Consider the following 23,218-nt stretch of genomic DNA (forward strand, 5'->3'; position numbering starts at 1 on the left):
CGAGGCTCCAGGTGGAGCCTTCCCAAGTAAGGGAGGGGCATGGGCATTGGGCAGCCCATAGAATGACTTGGGAATTGAAGTTCCAGTCACCTTCCTCCATGGCTCCAGGCAACATGGTAAAATAGACAACATACCAGTCAAATTGAAGTCCAGAGACCTGAGGTCTAGTTTAGCCCTAGCTCTTGCCCTTCTTGTCCTGTACTTTACTTGGGTCTCTTGTGGCCCTCAGGATGTCTATGTTGTATGAGAGATTTCTGTGTTTCTTCTCATCCTGCCTGCTCTGATCCAGAGCCCACCCACCCTGGTGACCACAGTAGGCACTCAGGCAGCTTGGGGTGGCATCATACAGGTTACTTCCTCCCGTGGGTCAGCCTCTTTGAGAGGAGGGATGTGGTCTGACTCAGAAGCTCCTCAATCGGGCCATGTGGTAGAATCATGACCTGGGAGTGGGCAGACTCTTGAAACATTCAGATTCCTGGGTCTTACCCTGGAAGATTCTGATTTGGTCAGTTTGATTTCTAACACCCTCCCTGGGCCACTGGATCTAGTTCATGTTGTACCGGATGATATCTGAGGTCTTTGCAGCCCTAACAGTTTATGGGTTTGTTACTTTTCTCACTTGGTAATGGACATGGTCACACTTCTCTGGCTACTGTGCAGAAAGCACACCCAAGCCTTGAGGCTATTTATTTGAATTTTGGAAGCATGATGCAGTCAGAAACTTCAGTTTATTATTTACTTATTTATTTATTTTATTTTTATTTTTATTTCTTTTTTTGCGGTACGCGTGCCTCTCACTGTTGTGGCCTCTCCCGGAGCCGCGGAGCACAGGCTCTGGACGCGCAGGCTCAGCGACCATGGCTCACGGGCCCAACCGCTCCGCGGCATGCGGGATCTTCCCGGACCGGGGCACGAACCCATGTCCCCTGCATCGGCAGGCGGACTCTCAACCACTGCGCCACCAGAGAAGCCCAGAAACTTCAGTTTAAATGCTGACCTGTCTTTCATTAGCTGTGAACCGTTGAGTAAGTTCCTTAGTTGTTCCGAACCTCGTTGTTTGGGCAAGATGGTGACGCCGGATCCCAGGGTAGTTGTGGGGACGAGAGGCCCTGTTTGCCTGAGTGAAGTGTGGGCAGCTTTGCGAGCACAGCATGGTACCGTGCAGCTGGAAGAGTCTATCCCTCCAGACAGACTCAGAGGCAGCTGCCATCTGCCATCCTTGGGGTAAGGAGGTGGCTTTTTGAACCCATATGTGGCTTGTTTTTCCAGTGGCCTCAACCAGTGAGCCCTGCACTTTCCTTTCTGGCCCTTTCTGAATGTTCTTTATAAATAACACTCTCAGCACATTTTTGCCACCTCCTTGCCTGTCCTTTCGCTGGCTTCTCAGTGCTCATGGGATAAAGTCTGTAGCCCATATGGGGCAGGCCTTCCCATACTGGGTCCCTCCTCCAGGTGCACCTTGGGGGTCTCTGCCCTCTCCATGGACACAAGGCCCAGCCTCAGTACACCCACTCCTTCCAGTAACTCCGGCACTCCCTGCCATGCCCGCTCTGCCTTGAGTGTTCCTCCAGGTGAGCTGAGGGTTTTATCTTCCCCTCTGCATTCCCCTAGCACCCAGGAATTCACGGCCTCGCTGTGTGGGGACTCTCCTTTCACCTGTCTGCTTCCCCTTTCACCTGCCCCTCAAGTCCCTGAGGCCACATCTTAGTCACCTTTTTGTCTGCCAGATGACAAGACCCAGAGGCACTCTGTAAACATTCGAATGAAGAAATGAAGCAATGTGGCAGACACATGGACTTGGGAGTTGGCTGGGCTGAGATTTTTCTGAAGGAAAAGCAGACCTGCCCTTTGGGAGGAGTTCAGGGGCTTATTTAAACGTCTGCAGGCAGCAGCCATGTCAGCAAGATCAACTTCACTGTGTGTGAAGTCTACTAAGACAGTTAAGTTTCCAAAATCTGTTGTTCAGGCATGGACTGGGGTTGCTTTCACACCTGTCCACGTGGAGAAGAGCTGCTCATGTTAGTCAATCACAGGCTTTTAATAAGCCAGCGTGTGATGTTGGTAGCAGGAGCCCTGATGTCCTGTTGGTGGCTGTTGGGGAACCACTTGGGGGCACCCAGCATCGGTGTGAACAGGCGCATGTGCTTAGGTGTGTGTGGGGGTGTGTGGAAGGGTGTCATTTCAGGGGCCATTCACTGGGGTTTTCAGGCCCTTGCTTGCTGCTTCCATTGGACCCAGGGATGGTGAACACGCAGGAGATAGGCTCCCTGGGACCTCCCTTCGGGACTCCGCCTCAGAACCCCGCCCACCAGCCAGAGTTCAGGTGCAAGGGGGAGGCCTGTTTGCTCTTCAGCCCTGCAGATCTGAAGAGGGTCAGACACCAGCGGCGTGTCCTCAGGACCTGAGCTTCCGGGTCGCTCTTCCATTCCCTGCAACTGATCATCTGGGCCCCCCATTCCCCGTGCCTGGTGACTCTGGCTGTCCCCTGTGAGGCTATAGGGAGGGGGCTCCAGGCCAACTCCCCTGCAGTGCCACGTGAGGCTGTCCCATACCAGGGCAGGGGAGCTTCAGGGACCTTATCATTTGCCATTGGGATTCGCTTGCTCTTGTTTCAGCTGTGAGTCTAGCATGGTGAGGCAGTCCTGGTGGTTGTGAATTCTGCTTTGTGGCAGGGGAGACGTTTTCCCCCTCCCTCCACGAAAGGGAAATATGGTGGGGCAGGGTGAGGGTAGGGGAGGTAACCTCATCCTTCGCCATCAGTTAATTTCTTAACTGAAATTTTCACGCTGATTATTCAGCAGGAGATGTTTGGCCTGATTGGAGGCCCCTCGGCCTGTAGTGTGACTGCGGGGCCTGTCCCTGGGCGCACAGGGATGCTGGTGTGTGCAGGCCTCTGTCTGTCCTCCTCTTTCCCCAGCAATGCTGGGTTTTTAGTTTTTGCTTTTTTTTTTTTTTTTTTTTTTTTTTAAGCTTGAGAAAGGTCATTAAACATTGGGCTGTGTTGGGCCTGAGGGCCACCCATGGTTTCCTGCTTTCCTGTTGAGCCATGTGAAGGTCGGGAGAGTCTGTTTATGGTGTGAGTACAGTCAAGCAGTGAGCCACAGGCAGCTGGGTTCCTTGTGTCACTCTTATTTTTAAATCATTTTGTTATTAAGTCATTTTGACAACAGAATTAAAGGAAACGGAAGAAGCACTGCCCACAGTCCTGCTGTGTGAGCCTGTGAAGTCTGTGGCCATTCTGCGTCAGGTGTTGCCGTGGTCTCACTCATGGTTACGTGTGTGGGCTCCACACCCCTCATAGTCCTATTCTGTCTCACGGTGATGCCCATCAGGTTGCTACTTCAGCGAGCAGCTGGCCTGCCTCACTGTGTCCGGCAGGTCACACCTACCTCCTGGCTCCACTTCTGCCTGTTATGAGAAACACAGCTATGAATACCTCTACATACATTGCTCTTTTGTCTCCTTTGGTGCTTTCCTGGGATTGGAGTTCCTGGCCCAGAAATGTCTGTATGTGGGGCTCCTGATGGTTTGGTCACGTCTCTCTGAAATGTCACCGGGAAGAGATATCAGCCCTGTGATGTGATGCTGAGTGCCATTAGATGCCAGTGAGACCACCTGTGTATTCGAGGTGGGTGGGAGTAGGATCAGAGCAGAGGGCTGGGGTTTGTGGGGGAGCCACCTAGGCATGGGGCCCACGCTACCCTTTGGGCGCTGGCAACCCCAAGCAGTGTGACTCTGGGTGGGTTACTTAATGCAAATAGCATTGGGCCTCCAGTTTTATCTGTGAGAGGAGAAAGCGGTATTGACCTTATTAAATTTTTATGCTGATTAATTAAAATGTTATTTCAATTAATTGAATAGTCAATTGCCTGGCATACTGTTATAACTGCTGTTGTAGGAAATACAGTAGAACAGAGTTGAATAACAATTGGGTCCAGCCCTCCCCAGAGCTCACCTTTTATGGGGAAGTCTTCTAATTTTACGGAACCTAGTCAGATTTGATTCTTACCACTCTCTTAGGGAGTGGGCACGGTTGAGATTTTTGCCCTCATTCTCCGGGAAAGAAGCAGAGGCGCGGGTAATTGTCAGAGGGGAGGATAGAACAGACAGCTTAGGGGTGAACAAGCGCATGTGTTGGTAAAAGGAACTGTGTGTGTAGAGGCAGGGACGTGGGCTTCCAGTTGTCTGTCTCCTCAAACTGACGGAAAGAGTGTAGGGTCCGACATCACAAGCCTAGTGATGCCTGAGGCACGGGCGCTGTTTGGAGGCTCAGACAACCAACTTGGGGAGGAGAACCTCATCTGTAAGCGGGGGAATTAACATGTGCATCCTGCCTCCCCCCCGACTTGTCAATTCATTCATTGGCTATTGTTTCCCTGCTGTCATGTGCCAGGTGCTGGGGAACAGTGATGGACGGGCCTCTTGAAGCTTGAATCTAGGTGGGAAGACAGGTGACAAATAAAATCTCTTGTAGGCAAATCCAGGTAAAATAGAATGTCTGGGACAATTATCATTAGAGGGCCTGCCTGGGAAGAATTCCCTCTGCTAAAAAGGGGTGTAACTTTCAGCCCGCACAGCCAGGGGAAAGTGCTGTAACCCACCAACCATCTTTCAGCTGCTGTGGAGTTTTGTGGTGCATGCAGAACAGGGTTTCTGTAGGGAAGCCTCGTGTCTGCTCTTCCAGCCTGGGGCCCCTGAAGGAATCAGACAGGTCGTTCTTAATTTGAGTCTCAATTTTAAAAATTAAATTTTGTCATTTACAGAAACTTGGCAGAAAATAAAGAAGCACTATCAGAAAAGGATATTGAGGGGTCAGGCAAGTAGGTGGTGGCGGGGGAAGGAGAGGGAACATCTGGTTCCCCAGGAGGATGCAGCAAGAGTCAGGCTCACTGCTGATGGATGACAGGACTCGGAACACCCCAGGTTGCCAGCAGGTTGTTTCCCATAATGGGTGTCATGGGGGGTCCTGCACCAGATGGTGGACCCCAAGTTAGCCTGTTTAATCCTCAAACACCCTGTGACATAGCACCAGCCCCACTTTAACAGGGGAGGGAGCAAGAGCCTCGGAGAGGTCCTGCAGGTGCCCACAGTCTCACCATTGGTAAGCAGTGGAGAGTGATTCTCCTATCGTCCGGCCTGTCCAGTCCTGCTCCCTGGCTTCCTGCAAACCACAGTGCCCCCTACAGGTGTCTGGGCGGGAGTTGGGAGTCTTGCCTGGATGCCCAAAGGAACTGGTCCAGGCTGACTGTGTATGAAGGAAAGGAGGGGACTGGTCTTTGCTCTGCCCTCAGTGTGACCTTCCAAAAGCTTTCCTGCAGGGGATGTGGGAGCAGTGGAAGGGCCCTAGCAAGCCTCTACACACTCACAGTGATAGTTGTTCCCTCTGCTGCCCATCTCCCAGCCCCTCTTCCCACTCAGCCTTTAAAATGCAAGACATAGGGCTTCCCTGGTGGCACAGTGATTAAGAATCCACCTGCCAATGCAGGGGACACAGGTTCAGGCCCTGGTCTGGGAAGATCCCACATGCTGTGGAGCAACTAAGCCTGTGTGCCACAACTACTGAGCCTGTGCTCTAGAGCCCGTGAGCCACAACTGCTGAAGCCCATGTGCCACAGCTACTGAAACCCGTGCACCTAGAGCCCATGCTCCGCAACAAGAGAAGCCACCTCAGTGAGAAGCCCCCGCGCCACAATAAAGAGTAGCCCCCGCTTGCCGCAGCTAGAGAAAGCCTGCGTGCAGCAACAAAGACCCAACACAGCCAAAAATTAATTAATTAATTAATTGTAAAAGATAAAAATTTAAAAATGAAATGCAAGACAGGTGGTATTGTACTTTCTTTGGAGAGCCTCCCCAGATACCTCAAGTGCCACCCAAAGAACCTCCTTCCCCACCATGCTGTTGTCACCTTCCCTTTCCTCCTCTGGGTCATCATCCCCTTGAGAATCTGAAGAGCTGTGGATTCTTACTCCAGAAAAATGAGCCTTTGCACACCTGGCCTGTGTGTGTGTGTCTGATCATGGACCTCTGGAATCCTGTCCATGGACCCAGGCTGAGTCCCCACCCTGGTCTGTGAACACTAGGTGCCTACTTGTTCTTTTTTTCTCCTCAGCCAGTGTGGAGTACTTAGCAGGAGGGAGCCAGTCAATATTTGTTGACTGATAGTCTGCTGGAGGGGTTATCTGCCACCCTCTTTGAGCACGACTGGTTCCCCAGTTGCACTTGTGGCAAGAATAGGACCCGACTTGGCTTGGGGCCACCTCCCCACACTAGTCTGCCACACCCAGGACGTCAGCAGTCATCTGGGGCGAGGCCATGTGTTGACCTGCATGCCGTTGCCTGGGCCTCGGGATGGGGTATCAGTGGTGGGGCCAGCCCTGCCTCTGCTGAGGAGTGGGCCCATTTTCTGCTGCTGAGGACACCTTGACAGGCACTGGAACCTCAGCCATGGTCCGCACCGGCCATCGCCAGACCCTAGGCATTAGGCCTCAACCCTGGTCATCCTGAGAGCTGCCGCACACTCTCTCTTTGTCGCCTAAGCACTGCCACCTTTTTTGTTAAAGGCGCCTTCATTCTCCCAGTGAGTCCCGGTCAGGACCTCAGTCGTCCCTGACTTCTCCCTGTCCCCTCACGGCATTCAGGCACCCCCTTGTTCTATCCCATCGCCACTGACCTAGTTCCGGCTCTTATCTGCAGTCCTTATCTCCCGCTCCCTTTCTGTTCTCCCAGCCCTCAACTCCCTTTGTTCTCTCCGCTCACAAGCCTTTAGGGAATGTCCACACCCACAGGAGAGCAGTGGCTCTCAGCTCTGGGCCCACCCTCCCCTTCTGAACTCTCTGATCCTTGGTGAAGCACTGAACAGGGAATCAGAAGACCTGTTCCCCCCGTACAGATTGTCTGACATGTCTTCTGACATCGTCTTCGTGGAGCAGATGTTATCACACTGCCCATCTCGGGATTGCAGAGAAAGCCTGGTGAAAACAATGAAAGTGAAAACTTACCGTGACCTCTGCAGGTGCCAGCAGTCTGGGCCTGTGGCCTCGTGGCTTCTCTGCGGCCCTTCCCTTCTTGCCCTGGCCCAATTCTCCCTGCCCCTCAGGGTCTGCTGTCCTGTTACCCAAGCCGCAGGCCTTCCTCCTTCCTCCCTGGTCATTTCTTTCTTGTAATATTGCCATGATGTTGGTATGATAGTCCTGGTTTTCATACATGGGGACACCCAGGCCAGACAGGTTGCATGGCTTGCCCAAGGTCACACAGCGAGGTGAAATTGAGCCGGGCTTGCCAGACACGTTCCCACCCAGAGCCCATGAGCTCAACCACTGTGCTGTGCCTGCTGTAGGCGGTGTCAGGCCCATCTGCCTTCAAGGATCTCTCCGCCTACTGAGCAGGCAGTGGGCACACCAGCCAGGTCATCCTAGCAGCAGACTGAGTGCCAGGGCCCAGAGTCAGGGGCCCTGCCGCCCAAGCTGCCTGTTGGAACCTCCCCTCCCCACCCCCTTCCCTGGTCTCTGGGCAGTAGAGAGCCATGCAGTTTCTGTGCCCAGGCATGGTGGTGTTCGGCCCAGGGCTTATCATTGCATCTTCAGGGTGAGTCAGACTCTGGCTGACTGCCCTGCCCCTTAAGTGCCCTTGGAGCACAGCTCCGGCTGCAGCTGCACCCGACAGGAAGTCCCTTTGCCCCACATGGGGCTGCCCTGGCTCTGAGGATGGGCAGCAGGGTGATACTGTGAAACCTGCCAGGTTTGCCCTCAGCATTGTCAGTGCCTTCCTGCTCCCCACTTCCTGGCATCTGTGCCCATGTCTCTTTGACTTTTCCCCACCCTGGGCCAAGTTGGAACTGGAAAGGCTCAAACCGGGGCCAGTTTCCCCTCTTCTTAGGAAACGAGGGTTTGGAGCCTGTTCTCTTGATTGTTGAACAGAAGGGCTGTTTCCATGGACAGTACCCCAGGCATACTCAGAGCTAATGAGGCATGTTTGCCTGGGCACTGGAAAGTGTTTTTGTACCTGTGAGTTTCTGTTGGCTCTCCAGCTGCTTCAGTAATGGTCTCACGGTGGGAGGAACCTAGACCAGAAGTTGAAGTGTCCCTCTGTTAACCCTTTCCTGCCTCCCTCTTTTTCTTCTGGAAGGGAGAGCCCCAGGCAGCAGCTCCTCCTCAGATGAGGGAGGGGCTTGTTCCTTGTCCCCTCAGAGCAAGCGCCCCTGCCTCAGCACATCTGCCCCTGATGGCACCCACCCAGCCCTCAGCTACTCTTAACCACCCTCCCCAGCGCATACTCACAAAGAACAGGTAGGGACAGGTCCAGGCTGGGAGTGGAGCATCTCACCTAGTTTCTAGTCTCCGTCTCCTCCCACCACTCACTCTCCAGGCTGCCAAAGTGCTTTTCCGAGCATCAGCCTCGGCCCACCCAGACAGAGCACTGGAGGAAGACCCTGTCAGCCCCCCTCCACTCCTGACCCCCTCAGTCTTGGGTGGGCCAGCCACCTGGGTCTGCCCTGCAGGTCTTATCAGTGCCCTTGCTCTGCTCTCATGTCTGCCAGGCAATTACCATTCCCAGGAATGTTCTGCCTTCTTTAGCCACTTGGCAAGTCCCCATTCGACATTTAGGGTTGAGTTGAAGGGTAACCTCCTTCCCTGACAACACCTATTCCTTGCCGATTCTCCAAGTACACAAAACATTGAATGAAGCTTTCCTCCTCACTCTTGGCACAGTTACCATTGTCTAAACCTGCTCCTTGAGCTCCTTGTGGGCAGGGTTCTTATTTCCTTTATCCTTGTGCCTAAGGCAGGCCCAGCACACAAAGGGGTCCGGGGGTACAAGGGAAGAGGGACCCTTGTCTTTGCCTGGGTGGGGAGGTCAGCAGGAGGAGGTGCAGCAGCCTCCCTTCTCCCTCTGCTTTTCTACATTTCTGGTGGTTAATTGAGCTACTTCTGGTAGTCGCCCTACATTCAGGCAGCAAGTATGGATTGATCTCCCCGCCCCCCATTTTGTATACCATCCAGAGGCAGGTGCATTCAGCTAGTGAGGGCTCCTTCTGAGAGGGGACTGAGGAGCAAATACGGAGTTAAAACACCAAGTCTCGGGACTTTAAGTGGTTAAGACTCCGCACTTCCACTGCTGGGGGCATGGATTCGATCCCTGGTCGGGGAACTAAGATCCTGCATGCCGTGTGGCGTGGCCAAAAAATTTAAAAAACAAAAACAAAAAAAAACACCAAGTCAGGACATGTCCCAAAATTGATAAATCTTCAGCTGGTCTAATAAGGAAAGAGAAAAAACACAAATTATCAATATCAGTGGGTATCACCATGGATCCTACAGACATTAAAAGGATAATAAGGGGGGCTTCCTTGGTGGCACAGTGGTTAAGAATCCACCTGCCAATGCAGGGGACACAGGTTCGAGCCCTGGTCCGGGAAGATCCCACATGCGGCGGAGCAACTAAGCCTGTGTGCCACAACTACTGAGCCTGCGTGCCTAGAGCCCATGCTCCACAACAAGAGAAGCCACCACAATGAGAAGTCCGCGCACTGCAACGAAGAGTAGCCCCTGCTCACCGCAGCTAGAGAAAGCCCGCACACAGCAATGAAGACCCAACGCAGCCAAAAATAAATAAATAAAATTTTTTAAAAAAAAGATAATAAGGGAATATTATAAGCGACTTTATGCCGGTAAATTCAGTATGAATGGATATTCCTTGAAAGACACAATATAATAAGACTGACTCAGGAGGAAATAGAAAATCTAATGAGCCCCATACCTAAAACCTCACAAAGAAAACTTCAGGCCAAGATGAAGTCTTGTCATATATTTAAAGAAGAAATAACACCAATCTTGCACAACGCTAATTTTATTTGTAAAAGTGTTGTTCCTGGCAAAAGGATTTCAAACATTATGAAACAGGTCGGTCAGGCTCTGTTTGGGGCAGGGCTGTTTTTGAGAGCCCCTGAAGTCCTGCCTCAGAGGCCCCTTCCTCCTGTGGGCTCTGAGGGAGGTGAGAGCAGGGGCAGGGCCTAGGTGTGGAAACCTGGGCCGGGGTCAGAAATGTGGGGTACCTCCAGTAACAGGCAAGCAGGCTGTGGGGAGGACCCCAGTCCAGGCCTTGGCTTTCCTGCCCTCCAGCCACCAGTGTTCTAAGAATTTGGCTCTTCTGGAATTGGTGGAGAGAGTAGTTAAGTTAGCACAGAGTTAATGAAGGTGATGTAGTCCAGGCTCATGGCTACGCCTGCAAGAGCTCTAGGAGATGTCCCCACACCGAGAGGGACTTGGAAGGGACACAGAGGTCTGATTATGAGTAGGAATGACGACAGGCCTGTGTCTTGGGCCCAGACGAGTGACAGAACCTGTTGCCTGGGAACCTCAGAAGGCTGCCTTGAGGAGGTAGCCTTTGAGCTGGAGTCCAGAACTGGCCAGAGGGTGGCCTTTGTTCGGGGTAGTCAGAATGGACAGATCAGGATTTGGGACAGAGGGTCCGGTGTCAGGGTATTCTGGACAAGGCCAGTATGGATGGGCTACAGGGAGGGTGCTGAGGCCTTGGGAGGCTGCACCTTGAGGAGAATGCTGTTCCTGAGGGTATGGGGACCAATGAGAGCTTTGAGCAGAGGACACCCTCCGTCCATGTGGATGGATAAGGTGGAGAGAGATGTAGGGGAGATGGATTAGAAAGAGGAGGAGGAGGGTGCAGCAGGCTGCTGTGGTCTCCAGAGTGTAGGGGGTAGCTGGCGGCAGGCCAAGGGTGGGGGGAATAGCTGTGGGCTTGGCTGTGGTGGGGACCTATGGGGGTGGGACAGAACATGGGGCTGGAAGGAGGGAGAAAGGCGGGAGATTGGGGAAGGGTGTGTGTAGGCGGGGCTAGGCAGCGAGTTCCATTTAAGGGTCTGGGGGTGGGTAAGATGTCTCTAGATTCCCTGGGATGCTGTGTACCTCGGGCCCTGCCTGCACTCCCATGGGTGTCCCCCAGGGCTTAGACCTAGGCCCAGGCTGGCTGTGACTGGTCTGAATGCACGTGGCCAAATCTGAACTGTGAGGGGAGCATGGGAGAGGTGACTGGGTTCAGAGCTGGTTTTAGAAACTACGTGCCTCTCCCGTCTCCTTGGCAAAAATGCAAGAGCTCAGGAGGACCTTGATCCAGAACCCCAGCTACCACTGACAGATTCTGTGACCTTGGGACAATCTTTCCTTTCCGTGGCGGTCATTTGCCAGCTTCCCCCATGGGTTGATTTGAGGACTCGGAAGGCGGTGGTCCTGTGAGCCCTCCAGTTCTGAGGGCCTTCGAGTTTCTCAGGCTGGGTGGGCCATGAAACTGGTCAGTGCCTCCTACCACTATCCCGAGCAGTGCAAGTCCTGCCTTGTGACCTAGGCCAGGGTTGCCCCAAGGCCATTTCCCTGCTCAGAGATGCTCATCGTGCTACCTGAGTTGCCTTTGCGTGGGCCGACTGGAGCGCGCCTCGTCCCTGCACTTATGTGGCCTGTTCATTTGTTCACTGGCTCCGGCTCCACGCACATATGGGTTCCATCCTTGAGCCCCTGCTCTTGCACAGCATCCCAGGCTGGGGTCTTCCTTAACCTCAGCATTCTGCACGGCCCACCAGACAGCGGGGGATGTTTTTAAAATGTCATTTAGATCATTGGGTGTTTTCTCATTTATTAATAAATAACTTGGCCTTTGCCGAGACACTTGAGTGTCTCCGGGACCCCAGGAGGGTGGTGGCAGCTGTGCCGCTGAGTTTGCCCTTGCTCGGGGGCTGTGAACGTGCATGGTGTTTGCAAAGGAGTCGCTCCCAAAGGCTGTTTCCACAGTCCCCAACCTCTGCCTCCAGCTGGCCCAGGTTAACAGGGCCCTCGTGGAAAGAAGCCTTCCTGTGGGCTTGCGCATCAGCCCACTTCGGGGGAAAGCTGAGCCTTTGCTGCCCTTCCACCCCTGTCCTTTCTCACCAAGGGGAGGTGTCTGCCACCTTCCTCCCCTGCTGCAGGACCTCTGGCCATCAGGGAGTCCACTGGCTGGCAATTAGGAAGGAGCTTTTAGTTCCAATGTCCTGGCTTCTGGCTTAACGTAATCACTAGCATTTGTCAGGGAGGGGTGCGTGCAGCCTGGGAGCCACGTGGGGAGCCTTAACTGGTTTCTCAGTTGAGAGTTTGCACGCCTGCTCCCGTTTCCTCTTTGGCCATCACCAAACAAATGCTTCTGCCCCAGGGCCTCCCTGCCCAGCCTGTCAGCAGGCTCTTGGGAGAGGCCTCTGGTCCTTCCTCCAGCAGCTCTGCTCCCGTTGCCCTAGAACACTGGCCAGAGCCCTCTGTGATCGGCCCCACCCCTTGACAGCCTTACCTGCATTCACCTGTGCCCTGACTGCTGCTCTAACCACCTGTGTGTTCTTCAGACCACACCCCGCCTTTGCTCAAGCTTGCCCCCTCTGGGAGTGCCCTTCCTGCTCCTGTCTCCGCATCCTGTAACACCCAAATTCTGCCCACCCCTTAGTAGGAAAGTAGGAAGCCCCCTACCCACCCCACAGACCCGTGTTGACCTCACTCATGTAGCTGTTGTCACTCGTTCCTGCTGCCTCATCCCCAGGAGACTGAGCCGCCCTGGGTTGAGAGAGCCAGGGGAACATCTTGCTCTGTTCACATCACAGAAACCTTTCTCTGGTCCAGGACTCCGAGCCTGGTTTGGGTGGTCTCCTTGCCCATAGGTGTGTGGCCAACAAATGGCACAGTCTGGTGGTTTCCAGGGTCTCCACGACGAACACTGGCAGGAAGTGACTCATAATGCGAATGCCACTCTCGAGGAGGCCGTTGTCAGTGCCATAAACAAATCTCTAGGAGAGGTGGTACAAGCAGCTATTTTACTTATAATTTATATGTTCTTTTCTCCATTGCAGCAGGTCCCCCATGACAGGGGCTTCCAAATGTCTCCTCGGAACATGCTCCAGCAAGTCAAAGGCAGGTCATGGCCAGTTATCAGGGGCACATTGATCCCCTCTGGAGGGCCAGCCCTGGCACACAGGGAGACCCCGGGCAGGGCTCTGTCGCAGATTTTCTCAGGACAGACACTGGGGGCGTGGGCGCATGTGAGAGCACACCCAGTGCACGCCCTCCATGTTCGTTTGTCTGCAGGCAGGTCTGATCCAACTGCAGTGGTCACATGGTAAGGAAGAAAGCCCAGGAAGGTGTTTCCTGCTGCAGGTGGAAGCAGCATGGGGGTGTCCTTCTGCCGGGCCCTCGGCGCACCTGAGAGCAAGCATACTCTGTCAGGGTTGAGATGAACATGACTTCTCTAGACTTACAAAGAGGTGGGGAAGGGGGGAAGAGGAAGATAACGAGATTTAGAAATTTTTCCCATGGAAACTTCAAACTAATTTCCCTTCCCTCTATCCCCCTGAATACATTGCAGGAGTGAACCTGTTACAAGCCTGGTCCTAATTCGAGTTACGCTACTCCTAAAGGGAACCAAACAGGTGTTTCTGGAGAGGCCTCTGGCCTGGAAGGCAGGGGGTGGCGGTCAGGAGACCTGAGCTTTTGTGCTGCTCTGGTTGCTGGTGACTGCTCTTTGCCCCATCTCTCCCGACGCATGAGGGTGGCTGGTGGCCTGCCAGCGTGGGCCCTCGGCGGCACTGACCAGCATCATCTCTCACCACCTAAGACCTTCCAGCTCTTCCTGCTAGTGTTCTCTGAGGGCCACCCTGGTCTGGGCCTGGGCTGGGATCATGGGTTTTGTTTTGTTTTGTTTTTTAAATTTATTTAGTTTATTTATTTTTGGCTGCATTGGGTCTTCGTTGCTGTGCCTGGGCTTTCTCTAGTTGCAGCAAGTGGGGGCTACTCTTCGTTGTGGTGTGCGGGCTTCTCATTGTGGTGGCTTCTCTTGTTGCAGAGCACGGGCTCTAGGCGCGTGGGCTCAGTAGTTGTGGCGTGTGGGCTCAGTAGTTGTGGCGCGTGGGCTTCAGCAGTTGTGGCTCGTGGGCTCAGTAGTTGTGGCGCACAGGCTTAGTTGCTCCGTGGCATGTGGGATCTTCCCGGACCAGGGCTCAAACCCCTGTCCGCTGCATTGGCAGGCAGATTCTCAACCACTGCGCCACTGGGGAAGCCCAGGGTCATGGGTTTTAAATTCTGCTGAGGGAGCTGAGGGCTGGGAATTGTGGCTCCAGCGTTGTGCCCCGTCAGTTGCAGCAGGCATGTGCCCCGCTTGGAGGCTGGAATGCCAAGCTGGTCCTGGCCAGGCTGTCTAGCTCCTGGAAGGAGGAGTGTTCATTTGAGCAGCTGGTTTTCTCCCTTCCTTTGCAGGACAAGGAAGATGGGGAGCCAAAGACCAAGCAGCTCAGAGAAGGGGAGGAGGAAGGCGAGAAGCACAGGTAATGCCCCACACGCAGCTCTCTGCCCTGCGCTCTCCTCCAGTACCTCTTGGCTTCCACATCCTTCCAACTCTGCATTCAGTCTCTACCCCGTTGCTTGCTCTCCACCCCATGGCTGCCTTGTTCAGACAGGACAATCTTACAGTTGGAACCTTCTCTGCACCCTTTCCCCCACTGGCTATCTGACTCTTAGCCACCAGCCTTTTATTCCAGACCCTCATATTATGTCCCCTCACTCTTCTCCTAAAACACTTTGGGTGACATGGTTCTACAGCACCTGCAGAATCAGCTCCAGACTCTCCCTGGTGTGTGAAGCTCTGTCTGAACCAGCAGCCTGGGCGCCTGCTCACTTGGGGGAGTAGATCTTGATGCCCTGAAAAAGCTTATCTCGGTGGGCTGTGCTTTTAGGGGGTGCAGCAGGTGGGGAGGGGTGCTCCCCAGAGGAAGCTGGACCAGCACTCGGAAGCAGGCCTTCCTGATGCCACAGCCTGCTGCTTCCTTCACCAGTGTGAGTGGAACCTTCCCCAGCTGCAGGCCCCTCATCCCTGCCTTCTTATTCAGGAGCTGATCTCAGACGAGATGGGGCTTTTTCAAGTCCACAGGGGCACGTGTGTGTCTGTGCATGTGTGACTTAACACTTTACAAAGTGTGTTCACGCCTTCCTCACAGCAGCCCTGCAGGGTCCTTGCCATCTCCCTTGTTATCACAGAAGGTGACAGCTCTGTGCTGAGAGGCTGGTGATGCTCAGTGGTGGTGCAGGGACCCTTGTCACCCTAGCACTGGGCTCTCTGGTGTCTTGTTGGACCTTGGCCCCCCCAGCACAGCATGCAGCCCTCTCTGGTGACAGAGACGAAGGCCAGGTCATTGCTCTTTTGCCAAGTGACTGCAGACTTGGGGGCTTGGGGGTGGGTGCCTGCACAATTTCCCCCATTCTGTGGTAACTGCTGAGAGACCCTTTGGTTTTCTTCTGTTTTTTTCTTAGGTTTTTGATTACTGGCTGGAGCCTCGAGTCATTTTGCAGATTCAGTTGTCTAACCAGATACAGTGTGGGGCCAGGGGTTGTGGCTGAGGAAATGAGAAAATCCAGCAGGATTGGAGGCAGGCACCCCAGGACCTCACCCCTCACCAGCCATGCTGGAGAATCACCCACCTCCCTCTCTGCCCATGCTCCTACCCATCTGTCCAAGGAGACCTTTTTAGAATCGTGGCTGTTTTAGTTCCTTTGGCTTTCCTTATAAATTTTAGAATCAGCTTGTTAATATCTATTTTTAAAGCTTGCTAAAGGTGACTGAGAGTAAAGAGTGACAGAGGAGGACAATGATGTGTTGTGGAAACCAGGAGAGGAAGGGGGGGTGGCTTTCTGGAGACGGTGCCCCTCCCTTCATCCTAACCCATTCCTTAGTGGCCCTGTGCATGGGTATTTCAAGGAGTGTGGAAGGGATGGACTATCTCATGTCAGTTCCTCTTAAAATTTCAGAACGTAGGCATCATTCAAGTGTACGTGTTTGTATTGTTGCCTACTTATTAAAAATAAACTAATACCAAAAAGAATAAAATAAAAATAAATAAAAAGTTTGCTAGAGTTTTGATTGGTATTGCATGGAATCTATAGGTCAGAATACCTTTAAACATTTTTTTATTACTCTCTTCAGGATAAATCCTACCGCATTCCCCTACAACCAAATCCCCATTGAGTGGGAGTCAGTCCCCCGAAGGTCGACTAGCATAGGCCAGGCTCTGTGGGAAGGAAAGACGAGTTCCCACCCCCAGAAGGACCCCTGCTTCTCCTCTGGGCTGGATCTGCCCTCTCCCAGCCAACCTCCCCTCGTGGTTAACTGCAGGGGCGCCCATGACTCATCTCTAACACAGCCCCCTGCTTGCTGCCTAGGTAAGAGGTGATATGGCAGCCCTGGAAACCTGGCCACAAAAAGGGGCATTAATGTCAATTGCTGTTGTTTTTTGTAAGCCCTCAGTCACTTTCTCCTGATGGCAAGTTGTCTGGTGTATGCCGTGGAGGTATGTCTAGGGTAGGGTTTGTGGCCAACAGTCGTGGCCACCCTACCAGGTGGGAGGAGAGGGCCGGCGTTGCACACTCGGTTGGGCATGGAGCGGGGCAGCGTGTCTTAAGTGCCTGAACAAGCAAGCCCCAAATCCTCAGCTCCCACAGCCGTCACCTCCCCTTGGCTTAGGATTGAGGTCTGCACCCAGCCAGAGCCGTCAGCATTCAGGGACACCCTGGGTGAGTGTCACGTAGCGGAGAAGGAACTAGGCCACGAACCTTCCTTCCTCGGGGATGGAAAACCGGTTCTCCAACTCCATGTGGAGAAAGGTCCCACCCCAGCTGAGGCCCGGCCCAGCCTTGTCCCAGTGCCCAAGCCCTTTAGGCTGGCAAATGCCAGGCCTTCTCTCATCTGCCGGTTGGGTCCCCAGGATGGTGGCTTTGCACCAGGGCGTGCTCGCAGACCCGTGACGTCAGCTTGATTCGGCGGACATTGCTGTGCTCTCACGGTGATGCTCAGAGCGGCCCCTGCCCCCACTTGCTGAGTTACCTCACTCCCGCTCCAGGCCGGAATGTCCCGGCCCTGGATAGAGGGGCTGGACTGTGGCTCCATGACTCGTGCTGAGGCAGCAGCACAGAGACCTGCGGCCGCCCTGTTTTTCCTGATCCTGTTGCTCGGGACTAGGCGCAGGAATGTGGAAGAGTGAATCAAGAGAGAACTGGTATAAGGGATGTGGTGTCGTGGGAAGCCGACTCGATGTGTGACCGGGCCAGGTGCTTCCCTTCGTGTAGGGGGAGAGTGGGAGCACGGCTGGGGCCTTTCTACATGGAAGACAGTCTTCATCTTGTATGTTGTGATCTCCAGTGCCTCGAAAGCCCTTCTCATTAAACCTGTTCTGGGGGAAGGTTGTGGTCCACCGTGAGGTGAGGAAACCACAGTTCACACAAGTGAAGTGACTCGTCTAAGATCTCCCAGCTGAGAGGGAGGGGAGCGGCACTGGGACCCCTCCACCATCCCTGTCTGGTGTGCAGGCAGGGTGGAGAACACTGAGCTCATCCAGCTGTCATGTCACAGATGGGGAAACGGAGCCCTTCCCGTCCTCTGCGTGCGAGCTCCCCGGCAGGCCAGGCAGGCCTGGTTCCGTCGCACCGCCTTCACTCTTAGTGCTGTGGCCTTTGTCCCGTGTCTCCTCTTGGCTGGGGCTGGAGGGGTGGGCATCAGGGCTGCCGACAGCTGTGCGGTGGAGAGAGAGTGTTTCTCTTGGGCAGCCTGCAGCTGGCATTCTGCAGCCCAGGGCGGCCCCCAGAGTGGTCTGAGGCATAGATTGGGCCCCAGGAGAGTGGGGAGCAGTGAACTGTGCAGGCTCCGGGCCCCGCCACCGCCTGGGCCCCGACAGCCAGTGTGGCCACTTCAGTTCTCATCTTGTGGGCCCTTTGGGATTTAGCTTAGCTGCCATAAACCTTTACTCCACTCCTCTTTTTAAATTTAAATTGATATTGAAAGTACTTAAAGATTTTTTCAATTGTCGGAAATTTAGTAAATCCTATTAGCCTGTATCTGTGAATATCCTTCTGTTTTGTAACCTTTTTCACATACCGTATCTTGATCATCTTTTGATAAATATGCTTCCATAAAATTCTCAATGGCTGCTTAGTATTTCTTTGAGAGTGCCATAATTAATTTTTCAGTCCTTGAGTTTTGGCATATCAGCTGTTTCTACTTCCTTAAGTGCCCATCAGCTATGCATTTTCAGGTGGATTGGGGGCAAAGCTCAGCCTGTAAGTTTATTTATTTACTTTAAAATTTATTTATTTTCTTTTATTTATTTATTGGTTTTGGCTGCGTTGGGTCTTCGTTGCGGCGTATGGGCTTTTCTCTGATTGTGGTGAGCGGGGGCTACTCTTCGTTGCGGTACGCGGGCTTCTGATTGTGGTGGCTTCTCTTGTTGCAGAGCACAGGCTCTAGGCGCACGGGCTCAGTAGTTGTGGCTCATGGGCTCTAGAGTGCAGGCTCAGTAGTTGTGGTGCACGGACTTAGTTGCTCCACAGCATGTGGGATCTTCCGGGACCAGGGCTTGAACCCGTGTCCCCTGCATTGGCAGGCGGATTCCCAACCACTGTACCACCAGGGAAGCCCCCTCAGCCTGTAAATTTAGAGAAGCTGGGCTGGGCTCTGTAGAGTCTTGGTTGGGAGTAGGTTCAGACCATGTGGCTCAGATGCGATGGCAGCTCCAGCTGGGCAGGGGCCTGACTTAACTAGCGCTTGACACATTCAAAATAACCAAGTGAAAAATCACTCTTAGATAATCATTGTCAACTTTTAAAATAATTAATTAATTAATTAATTTTATTTTTGGCTGCATTGGGTCTTTGTTGCTGCGTGCGGGCTTTCTCTAGTTGCGGCAAGCCGGGGCTACTCCTCGTTGTGGTGCGCGGGCTTCTCATCGCGGTGGCTTCTCTTCATTGCGGAGCACGGGCTCTAGGCATGCGGGCTTCAGTAGTTGTGGCACATGGGCTCAGTAGTTGTGGCTCACGGGCTCTAGAGCGCAGGCTTAGTAGTTGTGGCGCACGGGCTTAGTTGCTCCACAGCATGTGGGATCTTCCCAGACCAGGGCTCAAACCCGTGTCCCCTGCATTGGCAGGTGGCTTCTTAACCGCTGTGCCACCAGGGAAGTCCCTCATTGTCAACGTTTGGTTGTTGTTTTCTATCTGTTAAATTTCTGTTATATGTTCAGAACAATCCTTTGCATACATTATTTTCAGTGGTTATATATAATGATCCATGTAATGTCCGGGTGTATCTTTATGTATTTTATATATATTTTATTTTTTGAGTATGTAAAGGATTCATGATTCATAATGCAAAAGGTGTTAAAGGACACACAGGGGAAAAAAATCTTCCTTCACTCCCAACCTCCTAGTTGCAAGACCACCTTGAGGGCCAGCTGCTTGGCTCCTTTCAGAGGTGGCCTGTGCACAAATATTCAAATATGCTGATATATATCCCCCCAACCCCCCACATACACATGCTTATTTTTACACACGTGATAGCACACTATACTGCCATATTACTGTTCCTCACCTCGCTCATGTCAATTTGACAGTACATCTTGACATTCATTACACAAAAGTTCGTGAAAAACATCTTCCTTGTCCCTTTGGTCATGTGGCGTTCTATTGTTCATATGGGCCAAAGGGCACACAGCCAGGGTTTGCATGATGCACTCTCCCCGCTAGGAGAGGGTTAGCTCCAGGAGGGGGCTCTTAATGTCTGTGTCCTCCGGAGGACCTTAGCACAGGACTCTCCTGTTTTGCAGCCTTAGACCGGGGGAGTCTGAAAGGCTCCTGGTTCTCCTCTGGCCTGGCTCTCTCCACCATCTCTGCCTTTGGCTCCTGCAGAGTTGGGGATGGGCTCACATTTCCTCAGTGTTTGGGCATTGCCTCAGGCATAGGAAGAGCCCATGCTGTTGGAATCTGTCTTCTTCCCTTATCCAGAAGATTTCAGTCCAGGTCCATTTCACACCCAGTGCTGAGCAGAAAGGGCTGTAGAGATAAGCAGTAAGATAAGAAGCCAGGCTCCTGGACTTACTAGTAACAATGCCAAGTTCATGGAGATCAAACATACTGGAGAGGCAGGTAGTAGGCTGTTCTTTGGCTGGGCCTCAACTGCTGGGGTATGTCCTGGCCAGCCCTGCCACTTGATCTACATGTGCAGAAACAGGCGCATCCCTGCCACCCTGTGGGCCATACGAGGACCACTTTCGATCTGCTTGGGCAGTATTTTGAGAAGGCTTGGTAGGCCGTGCGGGCTGGGCATGGCCCAGCCATGGGCTGCTGGGCTGCTCGTTCCCACCTGCACTCAAGGGTTACTCTCTGGGCTTTGGAGGGTTGACCGTCCCATTTTGGGACAGTCTGCCGTATTCCCCTCCTAGCAGTTAGAGAGCTCTCAGAGTTTGGGAAGGGGCTTCTGGGGCAGCAGTGTGGAGTGGGAAGGTAGCACTCCTGGGCGATTTGACCTTTGCTCTGCAGGACACCACTCTGTGCAGTGTTGATGTCCACATTCTGTGTCACCTACAGCCTCATGAGAAATGATACCTTTGATTTCCATATGGAAGCCAGTGAAAGCATGACCCTTTCCATCCTGTCTCAAAAGCTTCAAAGCTGGATTTGAACCCAGGTCACACTGTTGGAAGGCCAAGGCTCTTGTACCCTCTCCCCCGAGCAGCTTCCTCGTTCTAAAATGGGGATAGCAGAACCAGCGTTTGGCTCTAGTGGCCTCCAGAAGGGTGAATTCCAGATGCCAGTGCCTGCCTGATGAGTGTAGTCACATCCCACCCAGTCTCCAAGAGCTGTGGCAGTTCCAGTCACTGCAGGGGGAAGCCCCCAGGACGGCAGCCTGGGCCCACCTCGTGACCCTCTTGTCTTACCGTTTGTTTCTTGGCTTTCCTGTTGTGTCTCAAGTCCGGTCTTCTTTTGGATTTTTTGTTTTTAGTCTTTCCATTTCCTTGCTGTTATCTTGGTAATAATATACTCTTTTCCCTTTTAGTGGTTTCCACAGCGGTACAACATACATCCTTAACTTATCAAAGTCTAATAACAAGTCACATTTTACCATTTCCCATACAGTGCCACGACCTCAGAACACTTTAAAGCCATTTACCTCTCTTCCTGTCTTCTGTACCGTTGTTGCTATATTTGAAATCCCACAAGTCATTATTACTGTTTATACAGTCAATATTCATTTAAATTTACCCACATATTTACTCTTTCATGCTTCTCAAGGAATGCATTTCATTCCTTCCTGAGTTCCATGCTTCCATGTGAGATCATTTTCCTTCAGTCTAAAGCATTCCCTTTAGTGTTTCTTAAAGAACAGATCCTCTGATGACTAATTTTCCCAATTTTTCTTTATCTGGAAAAGTCTTTCTTTGAAGGCTGTTTAACCTAGCTTTATCATTCTGGTGTGACATTTTATTTACTTTCGGCCCTTCCCATGTATCTCTCCATTGCCTTACGATTTTCATGGCTTCTGTTAAAAAATCAGCTGTCATTTTCAGTTTCTCCTTTGAAGTTCGGGTGTCTTTGTCTAATTTAAGAATTTGTCTTTGGTGTTAAGTAGTTTGACAGTGATTTGCCTAGTTACGCTTTTCTTTAGAGTTCATAGAGTTTCTTTAATCTATGGCTTGATGTTTTTAATTAATTCTGTAAAATTTTCACTCATTATCTCTTTAAATATTGTTTTTGGGACTCTAATTACATGTATGTTAGATCTTTTCACCATGTTCCATATGTTTCTTAAGTTATTTTCTGTATTTTTCAACTTTTTTACTTCTGTCCCTCAGCCTGGATATTTTCTGGCTTATCTTACAGTTCACTAATCCTTTCTTTAGCAGTATCCACACTGCTGTTGAACCCATTTATAGACTTATTAATTTTGATTCTATTTTCACTTGTAGAATTTCCATTTGATTGATTTTTACAGTTTCCAAAATTCAGATATCTCTGCTAAAATTCTTGATTTTGTGGTATACCTTCCTGAACTTTTAATAATTTCAATTAACTTACATTTCATTTCTGATATTATATTCCAATATCTAGATCTCCTGTGAGTGTATTTCTATTATCTTTATTTTTTTCTCTTGGCTTTGATTGAATTCTGGATATTGCATATGAAAAGTTCCAGAGGTAATTTGGGATTTTGAATAGTTTATTTTCCCCCAGAAGGAGTTTATTCTAGCTTTTGGCAGGCATGGATACCCTGACCTACCCTTTCAGGACTGATGAAGAGGCTTCCTCTCACTGAACACAAATTTTTGTCTCTTCAGACTCATGAGATTGCAGGAATCTCTGCTTGGTCTCTCGGCTTTTCAGCTTCTGCTTGTAAAAAGACAAATGCTTTAAGGGGAAAGAAATGCCCAAAGCCAGGCTCACCTTGTTGCACTTCCCTTCTTTCTGTGATTGCAGCCCCTCAGGTCCTTGTTGCCGTGGTAATTCACCAACACACAGATTTTTTTAAGTTTGCAGAAGGAGGGAATTAAACCTTGTTCCTTTGTTAGAAAGGCCAGGCCCCAGAGCAGAACCCAGTGCCCCATGACCTCTCCAGAGACGTTTGCCATTTGGTGGTGATGGGGGTGGGGTGGGAGGAACAGTTAATTGGACATTAGTGAGGGTCAGTCTCTTCACTCTCTCTCAACAGACTGAACCAGGGAAGGACTTGAACTTAGCTTGACAGAGCTTGACACACGCAGCATAGCCTTCTTGTTTACAGATGTGAAAATCGGAGCCCAGAATGGGGCAGTTCCACAGTGACTGGGACCCAGGTGTTCTTGAGTGCTTGACCAGTGCTCAGCTCTAGGGGAGAACAGGGGACAGTGGCCGGCGGGGCTGCGGGGGGTGCTGGGGGTGGTTGCTGTGCAGCCAGCCCACCAGATGCTGCTGCTCTTTCCTGTTGCTTCTGGCCCCTCCCTGTCTCCTGCTGGGTCCTCCCTCATTCCGGCTAGTCTTCTGAAGCCTGGGCAGCAGGGGGTGCTGGAGGTGTGGGTGCTTGTGGTTACTGCTGTGAGCTCTGGGTACAGCTGCCACCAGACTCTCGTCTCTCTGATCTCTTACAAGGCCCTGGAGCCAGTTTCTGAGAGTGACAGGTTTTTTTTTTATTCTCACTAATCCCCACAGTTTTCTTCCCACAGCCAGTTTCTCTTCCGCTTTTCTCCCCACCCTGTTATAAACAAAAGTCAGTGTACCGATCATGCCCCACTTTCTCTCCCAGTGCCTTAGTGACTTGGCATTTACCTCCAGGCATTAGGGGATGGGGGGACAGGGTGGTGTCCCTGCTCCTTAGAGGAGGTAGACCCTGGGAGCAGGCAGCAGGCTTCCTCCACACA

The 23,218-nt window shown here is 52.1% G+C and overlaps 1 protein-coding gene across 1 annotated transcript in view; it reads left to right on the forward strand.

The window, feature by feature from the left end:
* CCDC12 (coiled-coil domain containing 12) overlaps positions 1-23,218 on the forward strand; it is a gene marked incomplete at its 5' end in the record, with an annotated part of 46,668 nt that overhangs the window by 18,423 nt on the left and 5,027 nt on the right. Inside the window, one exon of the mRNA XM_079713866.1 lies at positions 14,271-14,338. Coding sequence (XP_079569992.1) covers positions 14,271-14,338 — 68 coding nt within the window. The remainder of the gene's footprint in view (positions 1-14,270; positions 14,339-23,218) is intronic.

The sequence above is a fragment of the Hyperoodon ampullatus genome (assembly GCF_949752795.1).
Source record: "Hyperoodon ampullatus genome assembly, chromosome: 10".
In the NCBI taxonomy this organism is placed as follows: Eukaryota; Metazoa; Chordata; class Mammalia; order Artiodactyla; family Ziphiidae; genus Hyperoodon; species Hyperoodon ampullatus.